Source organism: Anabas testudineus, chromosome 10 (assembly GCF_900324465.2).
Source record: "Anabas testudineus chromosome 10, fAnaTes1.2, whole genome shotgun sequence".
NCBI lineage: Eukaryota > Metazoa > Chordata > Actinopteri > Anabantiformes > Anabantidae > Anabas > Anabas testudineus.
Window position 1 is genome coordinate 18,089,530 of NC_046619.1, and position 14,138 is coordinate 18,103,667.

General features: G+C 39.3%; 1 protein-coding gene across 1 annotated transcript; it reads left to right on the top strand.

Annotated features, from left to right (window-relative positions):
* Positions 1–2,406: 2,406 nt before the first annotated feature.
* Positions 2,407–14,107, top strand: maea (macrophage erythroblast attacher, E3 ubiquitin ligase). The gene is made up of 9 exons (XM_026357353.1): positions 2,407–2,537; positions 6,256–6,438; positions 7,979–8,182; positions 8,310–8,432; positions 8,581–8,657; positions 8,819–8,927; positions 10,731–10,864; positions 11,131–11,326; positions 11,424–14,107. Exons 1-9 carry the CDS (start codon positions 2,469–2,471, stop codon positions 11,517–11,519), a joined length of 1,191 nt encoding a protein of 396 aa, XP_026213138.1. The 5' UTR covers positions 2,407–2,468; the 3' UTR covers positions 11,520–14,107.
* Positions 14,108–14,138: the final 31 nt, after the last annotated feature.

Below are 14,138 nucleotides of genomic sequence, written 5' to 3' on the forward strand. Positions count from 1 at the left end.
AGGTAAGGGTCAGGGCTCTGAACTCCATGCGGGCAGCTACAGGAAGCCAGTGCAGAGATCTAAAAAGTGTAACGTCTCTTTATGATCAAAAATGAGATGTGCTGCTGCATTTTGGATCATCTGGAGGGGTTTGATGGTGCAGCTGGTCACCCCGTCAGAAAGACACTGCAGTAGTCAATCCAAGATATGACCAGAGCCTGCACAATGAGTTGTGTTGTATAATCCGAAAGGTAGGATCTGACCTTTCTGACGTTGAAAAGGGCAAATCTGCATACCTTTGAGACAGAGGAGATGTGATCGGTATTCTAAAGGGTTCACAAACTTTTTCTAGCCACTGTGCAGACCACACATATTTATAGATTCTGGCACCGAGCTACAGAACAACGTGAATGCCACTGAGGTGGGGGGAGGGGGGGCAAATACTGAATAAAATCTAATCTACCACAGGAAGAGAGGGGTTTGAAGAGCATAAGCCACAATGGGAGGGAGGGGTGAAGAGTGACATAGTGAGATAAGCAGAAGGAGAAAAGAAGGGAGGAGCAGGCGGGCGGAAAAGAAGATTGAAGAGGAACAGGAAGGGTGGAGGAGAGGTGGGACGAGAAGAGGGTTCAAAAAGAAAAGTAGTATCAATGAGACGCATGAAGACATTCAGTGATGAATTGAATTGTTCGATTGTTCAAAAAAAGATTATATAAAAGAACTGAAAGACACCCCCAGGTGAAGCCTTCTGGTGTGGTTGAAAACCAGTGAGGTCGCTGTTTAATTAGCACTTAATTCATCAGATCTTTAACTGACGGTGTGCGGTGATGACGGTGGTCATAAGAGGAGTTCACAGCCCACCCTGCGTTCACAGGATGTACACTTCAAAGCCTGCATACACTGAAACTGCTCTGTAAAAACAGAGATATGATCATTTGCACACGGCGGTGAGGTTTTGTGAAGAATCGTTTGATGTTTGATAAAAGCCTTAAAAGCCCTACTTAAGATGAAACATAATGGTAAGAGCATTTTAAAAGTGAGGGTCCAGATTTTAGTGTCACTCCCTCAGAATTAAAGAACATTAGCCTCTTTATAGAGTCGATAAATTACACCAGCTCACGCTTGGTGAAATCCGTCAGAGGCAGAGGAGATAACCGTTTCTCTGCCAAGTTCTTCATTAATAAACAATACTCATCCTGTCCCACGCTGTACACACATAAACAAAAACAAATATTGATGTATTTAGAGTTGCAGTCACACAGAAGCACGCCTTCATACTGTAAGTACACACAGTCATTTCCCCCTTGTTTACCCTGGCACAGAGTTCTCCCCTCAAAATCTAAACACAGTGTGGAGTCAAACTGCAGCACAGTCGCGACTGTCACAAAAACACACAGGAAGCACTCGATACAGGGCCAAAAATACATCACAAACCTTGCATCACCTTCCTATGTGTATGTCCACTGTTCCACTTTGTTCCAAAGCTGGGTGGGGGTGTGGGGCATGCAGCAGATAATGGGCCAATTGTAAGCGGTTACGGTTTGTGCCAGCCAATCAGAGCAGCCGGGTACTGGACAGCAGCCAATAGCAATATGTTCATTGTGGCCTGGAGGAGGGTGCTCGTGCAGGGAAAGAGATGTGGCGATGATATGGAACAGGTGAAGCACTATTATCAGGCTTTACTACAGATGGTGGTTTTTATCTGTAGTAGGTAGTAAGGACTGGTCAGTATGTCACAAATGAGATTAAAATACATACATACAAACAATATGTTACTGACTATGATTTGTACAGTGGGAAAGTGACTCATTAGCCCCATGTGCTACACTAGGGCATAAACGCAATGTTGTTTATCAATAAATTGTGATGAATAGTTGAATTTATATTTATAAAATATCAGAAATATATATAAAACAATGGAAAAATCTCCTAAATCCCAGTGCAACAGCTCCAGTAGCCTACTGTGTTTGAACAAAAGTCAAAACCCCTAAATGAAACTGAAAAGCAGCAAATGCTCAGCTTTGGGAATAAAATCTCATTCTGTTGTATTGAGTGATGATAAGGATTTAACTCACCTCTGCTTAAAGTTGATAATTAAACCTAAGGGATACAGGAACACATGATTAATGAGTTGTTTGTTTATTACTTACTGCTGTCTTTTATCCAACAGCATGTTTACACACATGCACATCTGGGCCACATTATAAAATAAAACATGTTTGTACAATTAGGTAAAGTCCATCTGTTAATGTAGAGCTGATGATGATAACACAGCTGAATGGGTTCAGTGGTGAGATTATATCGTTGAAATGCTTTGATTGACAAAGACTTTTTAGTTTTGGGGCATTAAAAGCATGTGACAGGTGTCGAGTGAAGCGCCCCACGCTGACACCACCCCAGCAGGTGGCGGTAGAGAGAAGAGAGACCGTTCTGAAACGACAGAGAGAAAAAAGAAAAACAAACAACCATAAGAAGATCACAAAACCAAGATGGCGGTGCAGGAGACAGCATCTCAACTGTCCATGGCTCTCAAAGTCCAAGAATATCCCACCCTGAAGGTAAACAAAACCTGAAACTGACATGTAGTGACAGCCTCATGATCCCCGTGTTGTTGAATTATACGATGCGTGTGGTGGCACTTTAAAAATGGGTATTAGACGTACATTAAATGGCGAGAGAAGCGAACTTGACAGGGAGGCTAACGCTAGCTGCGCTAGCTTAGGCAGCTAACAGCGTCCATTTAGTACCTGTGTTTGTAAAACAAGTAACATAAATGAAGTGTTTCGGTAATTTATACTAACGTGAGCTGGTGGCTATGTAGCTAGCTGGTTGTTTTTTTCCTTAATTAGCGTCTACTAGCAAATGAGCTGTGGGCCTCAGAGCTGTTAGCTTAAGTTAAAGCCTGTTTTTGATTAGATGGTGCGTTCAGTGTCACTAACGTTACATTAACATTTCGGTCAACAGTGTCACTTCTCCAGCTGACACCGGTTTAAACTCGGTTGTCAGCGTGTGGTCGTCGCCGTTTTTAGAAGCTAGTATGGCCACTCGACCGCCTGCCTGCTTAATTCAGTGAAAAGATGATATAGATGTTGGAATAAACCCCAAACATCATGGTTGCTCATCTTCTCAGGCGTCCAACAAACGCCACTCCGATGTGACTTCTTGCTAGCTAGCTAGCTTGCCGTGGCAAAAACGACTATTGTCCATCTGTATCGCCGCTAATTATGAATAACGTTAGCCTACCAGACGCGTAACGTCGAGCATGCAAATTGTGTCTGTCTGGAAGTCGGGTCGGTCGAAATCACCGTAACGCTCCGCTGTCATGGCAGGAGAGCCCGTCCTGCGAGTTAGCGCAGTGTCATCAGATTGTTGCTGCCTCTCTGCACTTCAAAATGGCCAGCGAGAGAAATCACAGCCTGCTGCCGCACACACGCACCGTCCCTCCGTAACGTTACTGCGACACCGCCGCTAAAAGACGAGCTGAAACAAGACCGGTGTGCTCCCCGTGTGCAGCCGCCGTACAAAGCACGCCTGTGAGTAGCAACGTATTAGTAGCAGCTTTTGCATGGGAACTAATGGTGTGATGTTGTCAGGATGAATAGGACGTGGGCATTTAATGTGGCTGGCGATGGTGAGATGTGTCTGTGTTAAGAAAGCATGACAGTGGTTTGGGGATGTGCCTGTTTTTGCATGGATGCTGCAGTAGAGATGATGGGCACCATTTTAAGACAGGAGCCATGGTTATAATTGGCATTACATGGGAGACAACAGCTGTGGCAGAGCAGTGTTGATTACATGTGGGGGTTATACTGAGCAGAATTATAATGTCGTTTGTTGGTTTACACATGGAGAGGAAGCTGCTTATGTGCATTACCCATTAAATGCAGTATACATGGGATGTTATGTCCTTGAGGACGTTTTTGGACATTTTCAGTCACATCAGTGTAAGAAATGCTATAACTATTCTTAAAGGAAGTGCTGATCCTTATATTTATGCCTACTGGATTATATTTTTAAATAGCTAGACTGTAAACATGAGAAACATACCATTATGGCCTATAGCTTGTTATTAAGATGAATGCTGAACATGCAGGCCCATTACCATTACAGTCTAATAATATGCTGCATATTAACATATATAGTCACTCACTATAGTCAAGTGAGTCAAATAGCATTCATATTTTTTATTTTGCTTTATGAGTAATGTCTGCTGTCAGGACTGGGCATGCAATTGTCTCTTTCCAGCAAATCACATAGGACACCCACTTACACTGTGCCACATTAGCCATTATAACAGCTGTCTGAAAATTGTCTCCACTGTCAAGAAAATCAAGGTCATTCAGAAAACGGTAATCCCAAATAGAAGATTTAGATGTCAGACAAATTCAAAAAAGAAATATGCACAATAGCAAAAGGAAAAAGGGAAAAATCTTAAATAAATGTTGCATTAGTTCCTCTTTATTCCAGATTTTGGCAATAATAAGAAAACATTCTGGCATGGTGAAACCTATTTAATGTACCACTCACTATGCATGTCAGGATGTAGCAGCTAGAGTTGTGTAATATAGACTTAAATATAAATATTACAGTATTTCTGGTATAACAATGTAAATAACATTACAGTAGTTCCAATTAGCAATATATGTTTGGCCACGAGTGATGTCAGCAAACCAGTTAATTATTTTTTTTCACAGCCATACCCTTGTATAATTTTTAACCCTAACCCTAACCCTAACTTTAGCCCTAACCCTTCCTTAATCACCTCCTCCTCTATTGCTAATCCATATGATTTAATTCAGTTTGTCCTCTGTTGGTTATATTCATTTAGTACTACTGCCAACTGTTATTTAACTTTGTGTTTAATTGATACAAAATGTTACACCCAGGTTTTAAATCTGGGGGAAAAGATCACTCTGTATTGACAGATACCCTAAGATGAGGCATTAGATAAGATTAAACTATATTGATCCCACAAGGGGGAAATAAAAGCGTCACAGTAGCAGCAGGAAAACTGCAGACAGAGGCTGTGAACTCTGTACATTTTTAGTAAATGTTCAGTTGGTGTATGCTAATCTATCGTTTGACATCAATCTGTAGTTTCACTATATTTGTTAAACCTGCTAAATTCTGTGAATGTTTATTAATTTGGCTTTATCTACATTATGCTCCAATCATAATTTAGCTGATTTGTGCAGCATTCAACCACCAATATTTTTATAATGAAAGGCACAGAAGAAAATGTGTCTGCTGGTTGAACACTGACCATTCCAATATGTCTGTAACAAACCCTGGTTTCGATGTTGCCATAAGGGAAAATATACTGACAGACATAAAGCTTTTAAAATCTTTCCCTCTCATACAGTGGTCATACACATTCTTGAGAAGAATCACCACATTTATCAGTGCAAACAGAACTCCTTAGTGATGCAGACTTCTGAACTGGGTTTTAAGTCTGCAAATTCAATCCCAGCAACAACATACATACATGTTTAAGTCAAAATGTTCTTGTCTACTGTTAGTATTGACTGTGTTAGTTTTTGCTATTGTTTTAGGTGTGAAAGTTAAGCCAACAATAAGATACAAACTAATTGGGTATAACTGACTTTGAAAAAGGAGGATTAAGGATTAAGTGGATTATATTAGTACAGTATAAATTAGAAATATACTAGAAATACATTCTTACTATAACAAAGTCCTATACAAAATGAAATTAACAATGATACTCTGTTTAGAGCAGCAACAAGATTCCTGCAGCCCAAAGGAGCAGGCACCAGTCTTCTGCTTCCTGCTTTAATTTGTTTCCGTTGGGGAGTTTTGGACTCAGCTGACTGCAGAAATGTCATGAAATTGGGCTGCCAGAAGAGAGTTCACCAGGCATCACAGAGTACACTACTGATTGTGGCAGACATCTTTGGAAGAAACATTAACATCAAGGGAAATAGTTAATTAATGTGTGTGCACCAGTCTCTTTACTGACTACAAGACAATATAAGTAGTACATGTATAAAGTTCTTGTTTGTGTATGGAATAACATAACCAATAAATATAACAGAAAATGTACGGGGTCCATTACTGCTCAGCTATGTTAACAAACATTTGCTTTTTGCAAAATACAAAGTGAATCAGCTGGAGGTAATTTTCATACATATGCATGCATGGGTTGAGCTGTAATCGTGCTTTGTAAAATTGTACTGAGCTGTGTGTTTGCACTCTGACGCTGCCAAACCTGAATGCCTCTTGCACTGTGGTAAATATCCAGTGGTGTTGTCGTTGTAGGTGCCCTACGAGACTCTGAACAAACGTTTCAGAGCAGCTCAGAAGAACATTGACCGGGAGACGAGTCACGTGACAATGGTGGTTGCAGAGCTGGAAAAGACCTTGAGCAGCTTCCCTGTGGTCGACTCTGTGGTGTCGTTGCTGGACGGAGTGGTGGAAAAACTCAGTGCCCTGAAAAGGAAGGTAACGAATACATTTAAACATGCTCATGTATTTACAAGCAGACATTATCGTCCTTGAGTATAAATGGTCTGACTGGCAGTGGCCTTACCTCTAGTGTAGGTTTTGAAAAGGACGGGAATCTATGCTGCTTTTAGTTTTAGAAACTCTCTTTTCAAGTTGAAAGTCTTACATATACGGTACATTTTCAGCTTTTAACAGCTGTTTAAAATACATTTTCTTAAAGTTGCCATTCACACTGCAATTTGAAACCACAAATGGATATATTTTTTTAATGTAGCCACCTTCCTAGGATCATATTTCATTAAATGCTTCCCCATAATACATAAAGAAAAACATAGGCTAGAAATAATAAAGCCGAATCTAAACAGATTGGTCTTTAGCTGTGTCTTAAAGCTGTGTCATAAATGAGTCCACAGATCCCAAGTCCAAAGGGAGAGAATGCCAGGATTGTAGACCCGGTCAAGAGCTTAGCAGCCATATTCTGGACTACTTGTAAATGATCCAGCGATGTTTTTCTAAGTAGATATAATTAAATAAAAGCATGAGGAATCATCTTCCTCTCTGCCTGAGATGTGCCACGGCTCCGAGCTTAACAGTATTCTGTAGCTAGAAAAGTCAGAAACAAATCAAATGCTACATATGCCCGTCCAGAGTCAGTGATTGATCAGAATGTAAAATAAAGAATTTAGTCATATTTATATATATATATATATATATATATATATAAAAGATATGTAAAGTTTCATATCAAGGTAAAGTGACAAAATGTGTCTTTAAAAGTCAAATACAAGAGAAGACACCAGCAGCAAGTGAACTCGGATCACAGAGGTACAAAGAGAATAACTTGAGGGTTGAAGCAGGCATACCCACCACTCCCTGTCTCTCTGTACTCCTTCTTCTTATTTTTCTTCAATTAAGGTAGCCAAACAAGAAAGACTACTTTACCTTCACCTTCTGTTGAGAAGTAGGAGTGGGTAGAAAAGACACTCAACCTGTTTGTTTTGTCGCTGCTCAAGAAATAATCAGGGCATCAGTTTAACATTGATGCAAATTGTAATTATGGTAGCTATTTAGCGATTTATCTGTACAGTGCATCAGGGTCAGGTTTTCAGGTTTTCATGCTTACATTTCAGTTACACTAGACATTACACCGATTGTCTGCCAAACATGTTGGGCAAAAAACTGGTTTGACTGGTGCAGACAGAGAATTAAAATCTTATAATGAGTGTTTAGTTTAAGGCCCTAAAAAAGAGAACGACCCAGAGAGATCAAAAACGGTTCTGTGCTGTTTTATTTTGAATTAAATGGGCTGAAATTGAATTGCACAAGGAACAGTGCACTTTTTAAACTTAAATTTACTGCTGTATGTATCTCTACGTTACATATAGCAAAGGAACCACTTTTCTAAATATGCGTTTCTGTCTTGATGGTTATGACACGTAACTTCCCTTTGTGAATAGTAAATAACGATTGTTAAAATTTAATCCCGTGTTCCTTTTTGTATCATGCACAAGAATAATAAAGTGTTCATGTCTGAAAGGCTGCAGAGTCCATCCAAGCAGAAGATGAGAGTGCCAAGTTGTGTAAGCGCCGCATCGAGCATTTGAAGGAGCACAGCAGCGATCAGCCAGCCTCAGTCAACTTGTGGAAGAAGAAACGCATGGACCGCATGATGGTGGAGCATTTGCTGCGTTGCGGTTACTACAACACAGCTGTTAAACTGGCCAGACAGAGCGGTATAGAGGTAAGTCTTTGTGTGTCTGTGTGATACCTTTTAATTTAGTTTAATTCTGCATAAGTGTCAAATTAAAAGATATTCACTGTTCAAAGGCTTCCATGTTTTTAACACAACCCCTCACTTGTATTGTTAGGATCTGGTGAACATTGAGATGTTCCTCACAGCTAAGGAGGTGGAGGAGTCTCTGGAGAGGCAGGAGACAGCCACTTGCCTAGCATGGTGCCATGACAATAAGTCTCGTCTCCGCAAGATGAAGGTATTTCATTTACAAAAGTTTAGTCAATAAAATATTGAAAGGCAGAGTCCTCCTCACTGTAATGTTTCCTGTGTAGGCACAAGTTAAAGTAATTGCAACATTTTGATGGTTTAAAGCTAATGCCAACTTTTGTGTCTTTCTTTGGTAGAGTTGTCTTGAGTTCAGTCTGAGAATCCAGGAGTTCATTGAGCTCATCAGACAAAACAAGCGGATGGATGCAGTCAGGTATCGGACACAGAAACACAACACGATTGTTTTATAACATAGAATACAATTGAACATTACACATAAAACGTTTAACCAACTTACACTGAGCTTACTAACTCCTTCTTAATCACCGAAACCTGTAAAACACTAACACGCTGTTTCATCTGTCTTTGACACAGACATGCAAGGAAACACTTCAGCCAAGCAGAGGGTGGACAGTTGGATGAGGTCCGGCAGGTGATGGGCATGCTAGCCTTCCCTTCAGATACACACATCTCCCCATACAAGGTAAAACCGTACAGCCTTTACCCATGTAAATATGCATAATATTTTATTTTAATCCTTTTAACACACGTAACCATGTAATATTATTGTATACTTGTATTTTGTAACCATAAACTCACTTCCCCCATGTTCGGTTTGCTGTTTACAGTAGCAGTGTTATTTTTAATTCCTAGTCCCAGACTAAAGTATTTGGATAAACATGGGGTAATGTTTCTGTAGCTTGAATAAATCATCCACCGTGGCATTATGGCAGCATTTCTTTTATTTTTTTCCCACAAGCAAAGAAAATCTACCAAGACAAACTAGTGTGATATTTTTGCCAGCTTCTTGTGCCAGTGTGACAGAAGCAGAGCTTAAAGTATCTGTCTTCTGCCAATATGTTTGTAATGTTGCACATTTATAACTAAATTATTATCAGATTTAGTCCTAGATTTGAAATCATGATTATTTATCAATCCAACTTTTTAAAATAAACATAGAAATCTGCCCTCTACACGTGTAAATTAACTTTTGACAGCACTCTTACCACGTCTATTGTGTTTGGTGATTAGACAGCTGTTGATTAATCATAACACCAGTGACTCAGTGTGTTTACATGCACTCAAGCTGATTTCTTAAGTGTCATGTAAACCTGGTTATCGTAATTGGGTTAGGGAATTGGAGAAACCTGATTTCCTGAGGTACATTTCTCCCAGAGAACTCCGATTACTCTGCCATGTAAACAGCTTTTTACAAGAATGCATGTACATAACAAAGGCTGGATGAAAGGAGAGATCAGTACAAGGAGCAATGCAGCCTCGTTTTTAAATCAAGTACGCTCTAAATCAGATTAAAACTGAAACAACACAAACTTTCTCGTAGACTTCTAAATAAGTCACTGTTGACCGCATATGTCTTTAATTCAGACAGTTAGCGCTGTATAGAGAAGTGCTGGATAGTGTAATGGTAAGATCGCCTTCCATCATTTAAGTGTGGAAAGGCAGTTTCACTATAGTGCATTGTTATCTAATGCAATCTAATATAGTGTAGTGACATTTAATTATGAAAACCAAAACTGTAATGAACATGTCGTGAGATAATTTAGCACATGGCATAGCCTGTGATGGTTTCATAGAGAAGAAGTGATATGACTCTCTTTTATACAATTTGGACATTGTCAAAGATCTCTCAAAGATGCTGTGAAGAGTTGAGTTGACCAGTTTTGGATTCGAGACCTGGAGTTGTTCATGTTGTTCCTGTCACATCACTGGTTTACAGCCGTTTACTGGGAAGTAATTGTATCACACATACCCATTTTTCAGCTTCACCACCTGTATACTATACTATTTCTAGTACCGAAGCATTTCCCTTCTTTGCCTTCATGGTGATGTTACTGTGGTTTTCTTACTGACGAATGGTGACGCAAGTAAAGCAAAACGCAGACCATTAGAGAACTATGCTTGTCATAGCTTCATCCCATAATTCGAACACCCCGGCTTATTACACCGACTACTACTCCTGTTTATATGGTGTGTGATGAATGGTATATGATTAGGTTAGTGTGTATTACAGTTTATAAGGCAGTGGAGTCAGAATATAGCCAATAAATATATTGGAGAGGAATAGTATGATCTGTTAGCAAATGCTATTTATGGACTTGCACAGAGGTGTGCTGAACTGCACAACTAATTTTACAGTCTTCCCTCCCTCTCATATATCTGGAAGTAGTTTTGCTTCTCAAATAGATTTTTATGGACTTGTATTGCTGTATATAATTAATTGGCTGTTGGTGTAAGGTGCTCTCATCTTCTCTGTCTGTTCCGTCAGGATCTTTTGGATCCAGCCCGCTGGAAGATGCTGATCCAGCAGTTCCGATATGATAACTACAGACTGCACCAGCTGGGAAACAACTCTGTCTTCACTATCACCCTGCAGGCTGGTCTGTCTGCCATCAAGACACCGTATCCTCCCTTACAATGCTTCCAGTATTTAGCTACTCTTGCTCTTGTGATTTTAACACCTCAGTAAAACTATGTAAGGATATACACTGTAGATTATTTTTACTGTGAAGACAAAATGGTGAAAATCCACCTTCATCTATTATAACTTTTTTCCCCTCTCGTTTTTCCTGTTACCCTCCATGACACCCCATAATGCCATCATACTGTGATTAATATGTTCTCTCAAATACACACATTTTGGTCCTTAACCTCAATGCTCATTCCAGTCAGTGCTACAAGGAGGATGGTACCTCTAAGAACCCAGACTGCCCAGTATGCAGTAAATCTCTAAACAAATTGGCCCAGCCTCTACCCATGGCCCACTGCGCCAACTCCAGACTAGTCTGTAAGATCTCCGGGGAGGTCATGAATGAAAACAACCCTCCTATGATGCTGCCTAATGGATATGTCTACGGCTACAACGTGAGTACAGTTAAGGCAATTTAAAATGCATCTCATGTAAAATTGCAATGTTTGTTTCCTGTCTAATGTATTATCCTCTGCTTATTATCTCTTCCAGTCCCTTCTGTCTATCCGCCAAGATGACAAAGTTGTGTGTCCCAGAACCAAAGAAGTCTTCAACTTCTCTCAGGCTGAGAAGGTCTACATCATGTGATCACTCGGGTGATCAATACTGAGTGTTAACATGATTGGCCTATTGTCCATCATCTGTGACCTGGCCTATTCAGAGAGCCATCTGTGGAGCTGTGATCCAGTGCCCTTCCCCCCCTCAGACACCCCCAACACACCCTACAGCCCCTGCCCAGTATACAATTAAATCAGTTTTGCCCTTTCCCTTCCCCCTCCCATTTTATCACACAGAAACTGGGCTCTTCTCCTGGACTCTGTTTTAGATGTGGCTAGAAGTCATTGAATCTGATTCATTCAAGCACATGGACTATCAACATTGTCATTATCTTACAGGCCTTCACTCTGAACGATGGAGACTAGAAAAAAAAAAAGACTGAGGGGTGAACAACTGCTAGGTAGATGTTTTGATTTTACTACAACAAATAAAAACTTGAGGTTACTTTGACTTTTTCTTTTCACTAGTGGTGTTCTTTTGTTAATGAAATAGCATGTGGTAGGTCTGTGTTAATTCACTCAATTAACCAGATTAACACCCGATTTGGCCTTTTTCAAAGCAAACATGGCTGTTTGATGAGGTAGCATCTCATTATGTGATGCACGCCTTCGACTTCCTTTGTCTTCTAGCTATGTTTTTGGTGGATTACTGGAATTTGTATGTTAAACTGCCTAAACTTTTGCATTTCATCCCCTTTGACTGTGAAACTGGAGCCTGGTTTAAGCTGCAGTAGGTTCCTTTTCAACTGTAAATATTAGATAGGCGGTCATCATCCTCCATGTATAAATGTAAAGGTTCTGCGGACATGTAAGGACAATGAAGATCAGCCTTCTACGAAGATTGCTGTGCGTGAACTGGACACATTTTCTTCTTGGGTATTGTAAACCTAAAACAGCCCACAGTATCCTGCTGTTAGCTGGTTGTTCAGTCTAGTTTCTCATTTCTGAGGAAGATCGTAGTTTCACAGCCTTAGTACAATTTATTATGGTGTTTTAGTACCATAATGATTTTTAGGAAATATTCACACAACAACCATCTGTTTTTTGTTTTTTTTTCTTATTTTTCTCAAATGAAAAATTGTCTTCCTTTTTGTGTGGTGTGCCATTTTCAGCTCTAGTACATGAATGAGTACATTTCAGTGAAGTTAGGATATTTAACCAGCTTTAGGACGAACCCCTGAATGACTGTAGTATTACTCAGATAGTTTTAATTTCATAACTATTTTTCCAACAGTGGACAAAATAATAAAGCAAACAACTGCAGATATTTTCCTCTGGTACTCTGCATATGTTAAAGCTGCTAGCAGCACCAACACTAAAGGATTTACATAGCATAAAATTACACCAACTTAAATGTAGTTCTTGCACATTAACACTGAACACTTGTACAGTGCCATCATAAAATGCAATTTTATGTTGAACATCATTCTTGTGAATTCTTCAATTTGATGTTTATTGACAAACTAAAAGTTGCCTCATTTGTGTCTATTATTTGCAACTTTATCTGTAAAGACACAGTCTGTCCTGTATGTTTGTGTTGGTAAAATAGATGAAGGGGTTGTTTAATGAGAATTATGCCTCACAAAGATTTCAGTGATTTCTTTATTTACAAAGTCTCCTCCAAAATTAGCATTACCATGAGCTTTGGTAGGAGTGATAAGGTACATGACTTGCTGCATCTCTGTAGACATGGAAATGCAGTCAAGTGTTGTGCTTTTCACCTGAAACTACATCTCCATGGTCTGAAGTGGTCCGAAATGTGTCTGGGTGTTGTTTGGTCTGGCAATGAAAAGCATGCTTCCAAATGGTAATACGTCATAGTGTGATCTCTTTATTTGTACCATGAATTTCATGCTCATACAAAGTCAAGATAGAATAATTAGGCAGTACAGCTGATTTGGCTCATTCCCAAAACCATAATCTGCAAGGAGTCCGTGGTTATTTGCATTAAAAATTAACTGTCAATTATTTCATCTGCTTATTGTTCTGTTTATAAAATGTGAAAAAATTACTAAAACTGACAGGGTCATATTTAAATTCCTTATTTAGTTTGACCTAACAGTCCAAAACAAAAGGATATTCAAAGTACAATGAAATAGGACAGAGAAATACTCAAGTAGTATCAATTAATTCATGCTGAAAAATCCTCAACAGACGTTTAACTGAATAAGAATATGCCTCATTTCAAGTACAGCACTGAAACATTTTTTACTAAATCTTTTAATAGCATGAAGGATTCTCAGCTTCTACATCTTTCAACCATATCACATTTAGGGAAAAGCATGGTGCAGTTGAAGTGCCCATTGTCCCTACCCAGTAGCTTTGAATTGCAAAGCAAAAGCCTTTTTTTTTAACTCAAATTTATGGTTTGACAGTTTCATAGCAAGACAAATAGAAACAGTATGACTATACCACAAAAAAAAGTAAGTCATGTTCAAAATGTATCTTCAGCTTTTATTTTTCGGGATGTGATAATGTTTACGCGTTGGAACAGCTGCATCCGTCTGATACATTTTGATATGTGACACACAAACTAACCCACATAAATGTATGAATTTTATTACTAATTCGGCTTCGTTTTATTATTATGTTATTATTATTATTTCGGTTTTAAACAGCGAACTCTTTGTCTCTTTTCTTATAATGGCAA

Coding starts and splice junctions, on each gene's coding strand:
- maea (XM_026357353.1), top strand. CDS start 2,469: ATGGCGGTGCAGGAGACAGCATCTCAACTGTCCATGGCTCTCAAAGTC. Junction 6,439..7,978: donor TCAGTGCCCTGAAAAGGAAG/GTAACGAATACA, acceptor CATGTCTGAAAG/GCTGCAGAGTCCATCCAAGC. Junction 10,865..11,130: donor CTGTCTGCCATCAAGACACC/GTATCCTCCCTT, acceptor TGCTCATTCCAG/TCAGTGCTACAAGGAGGATG.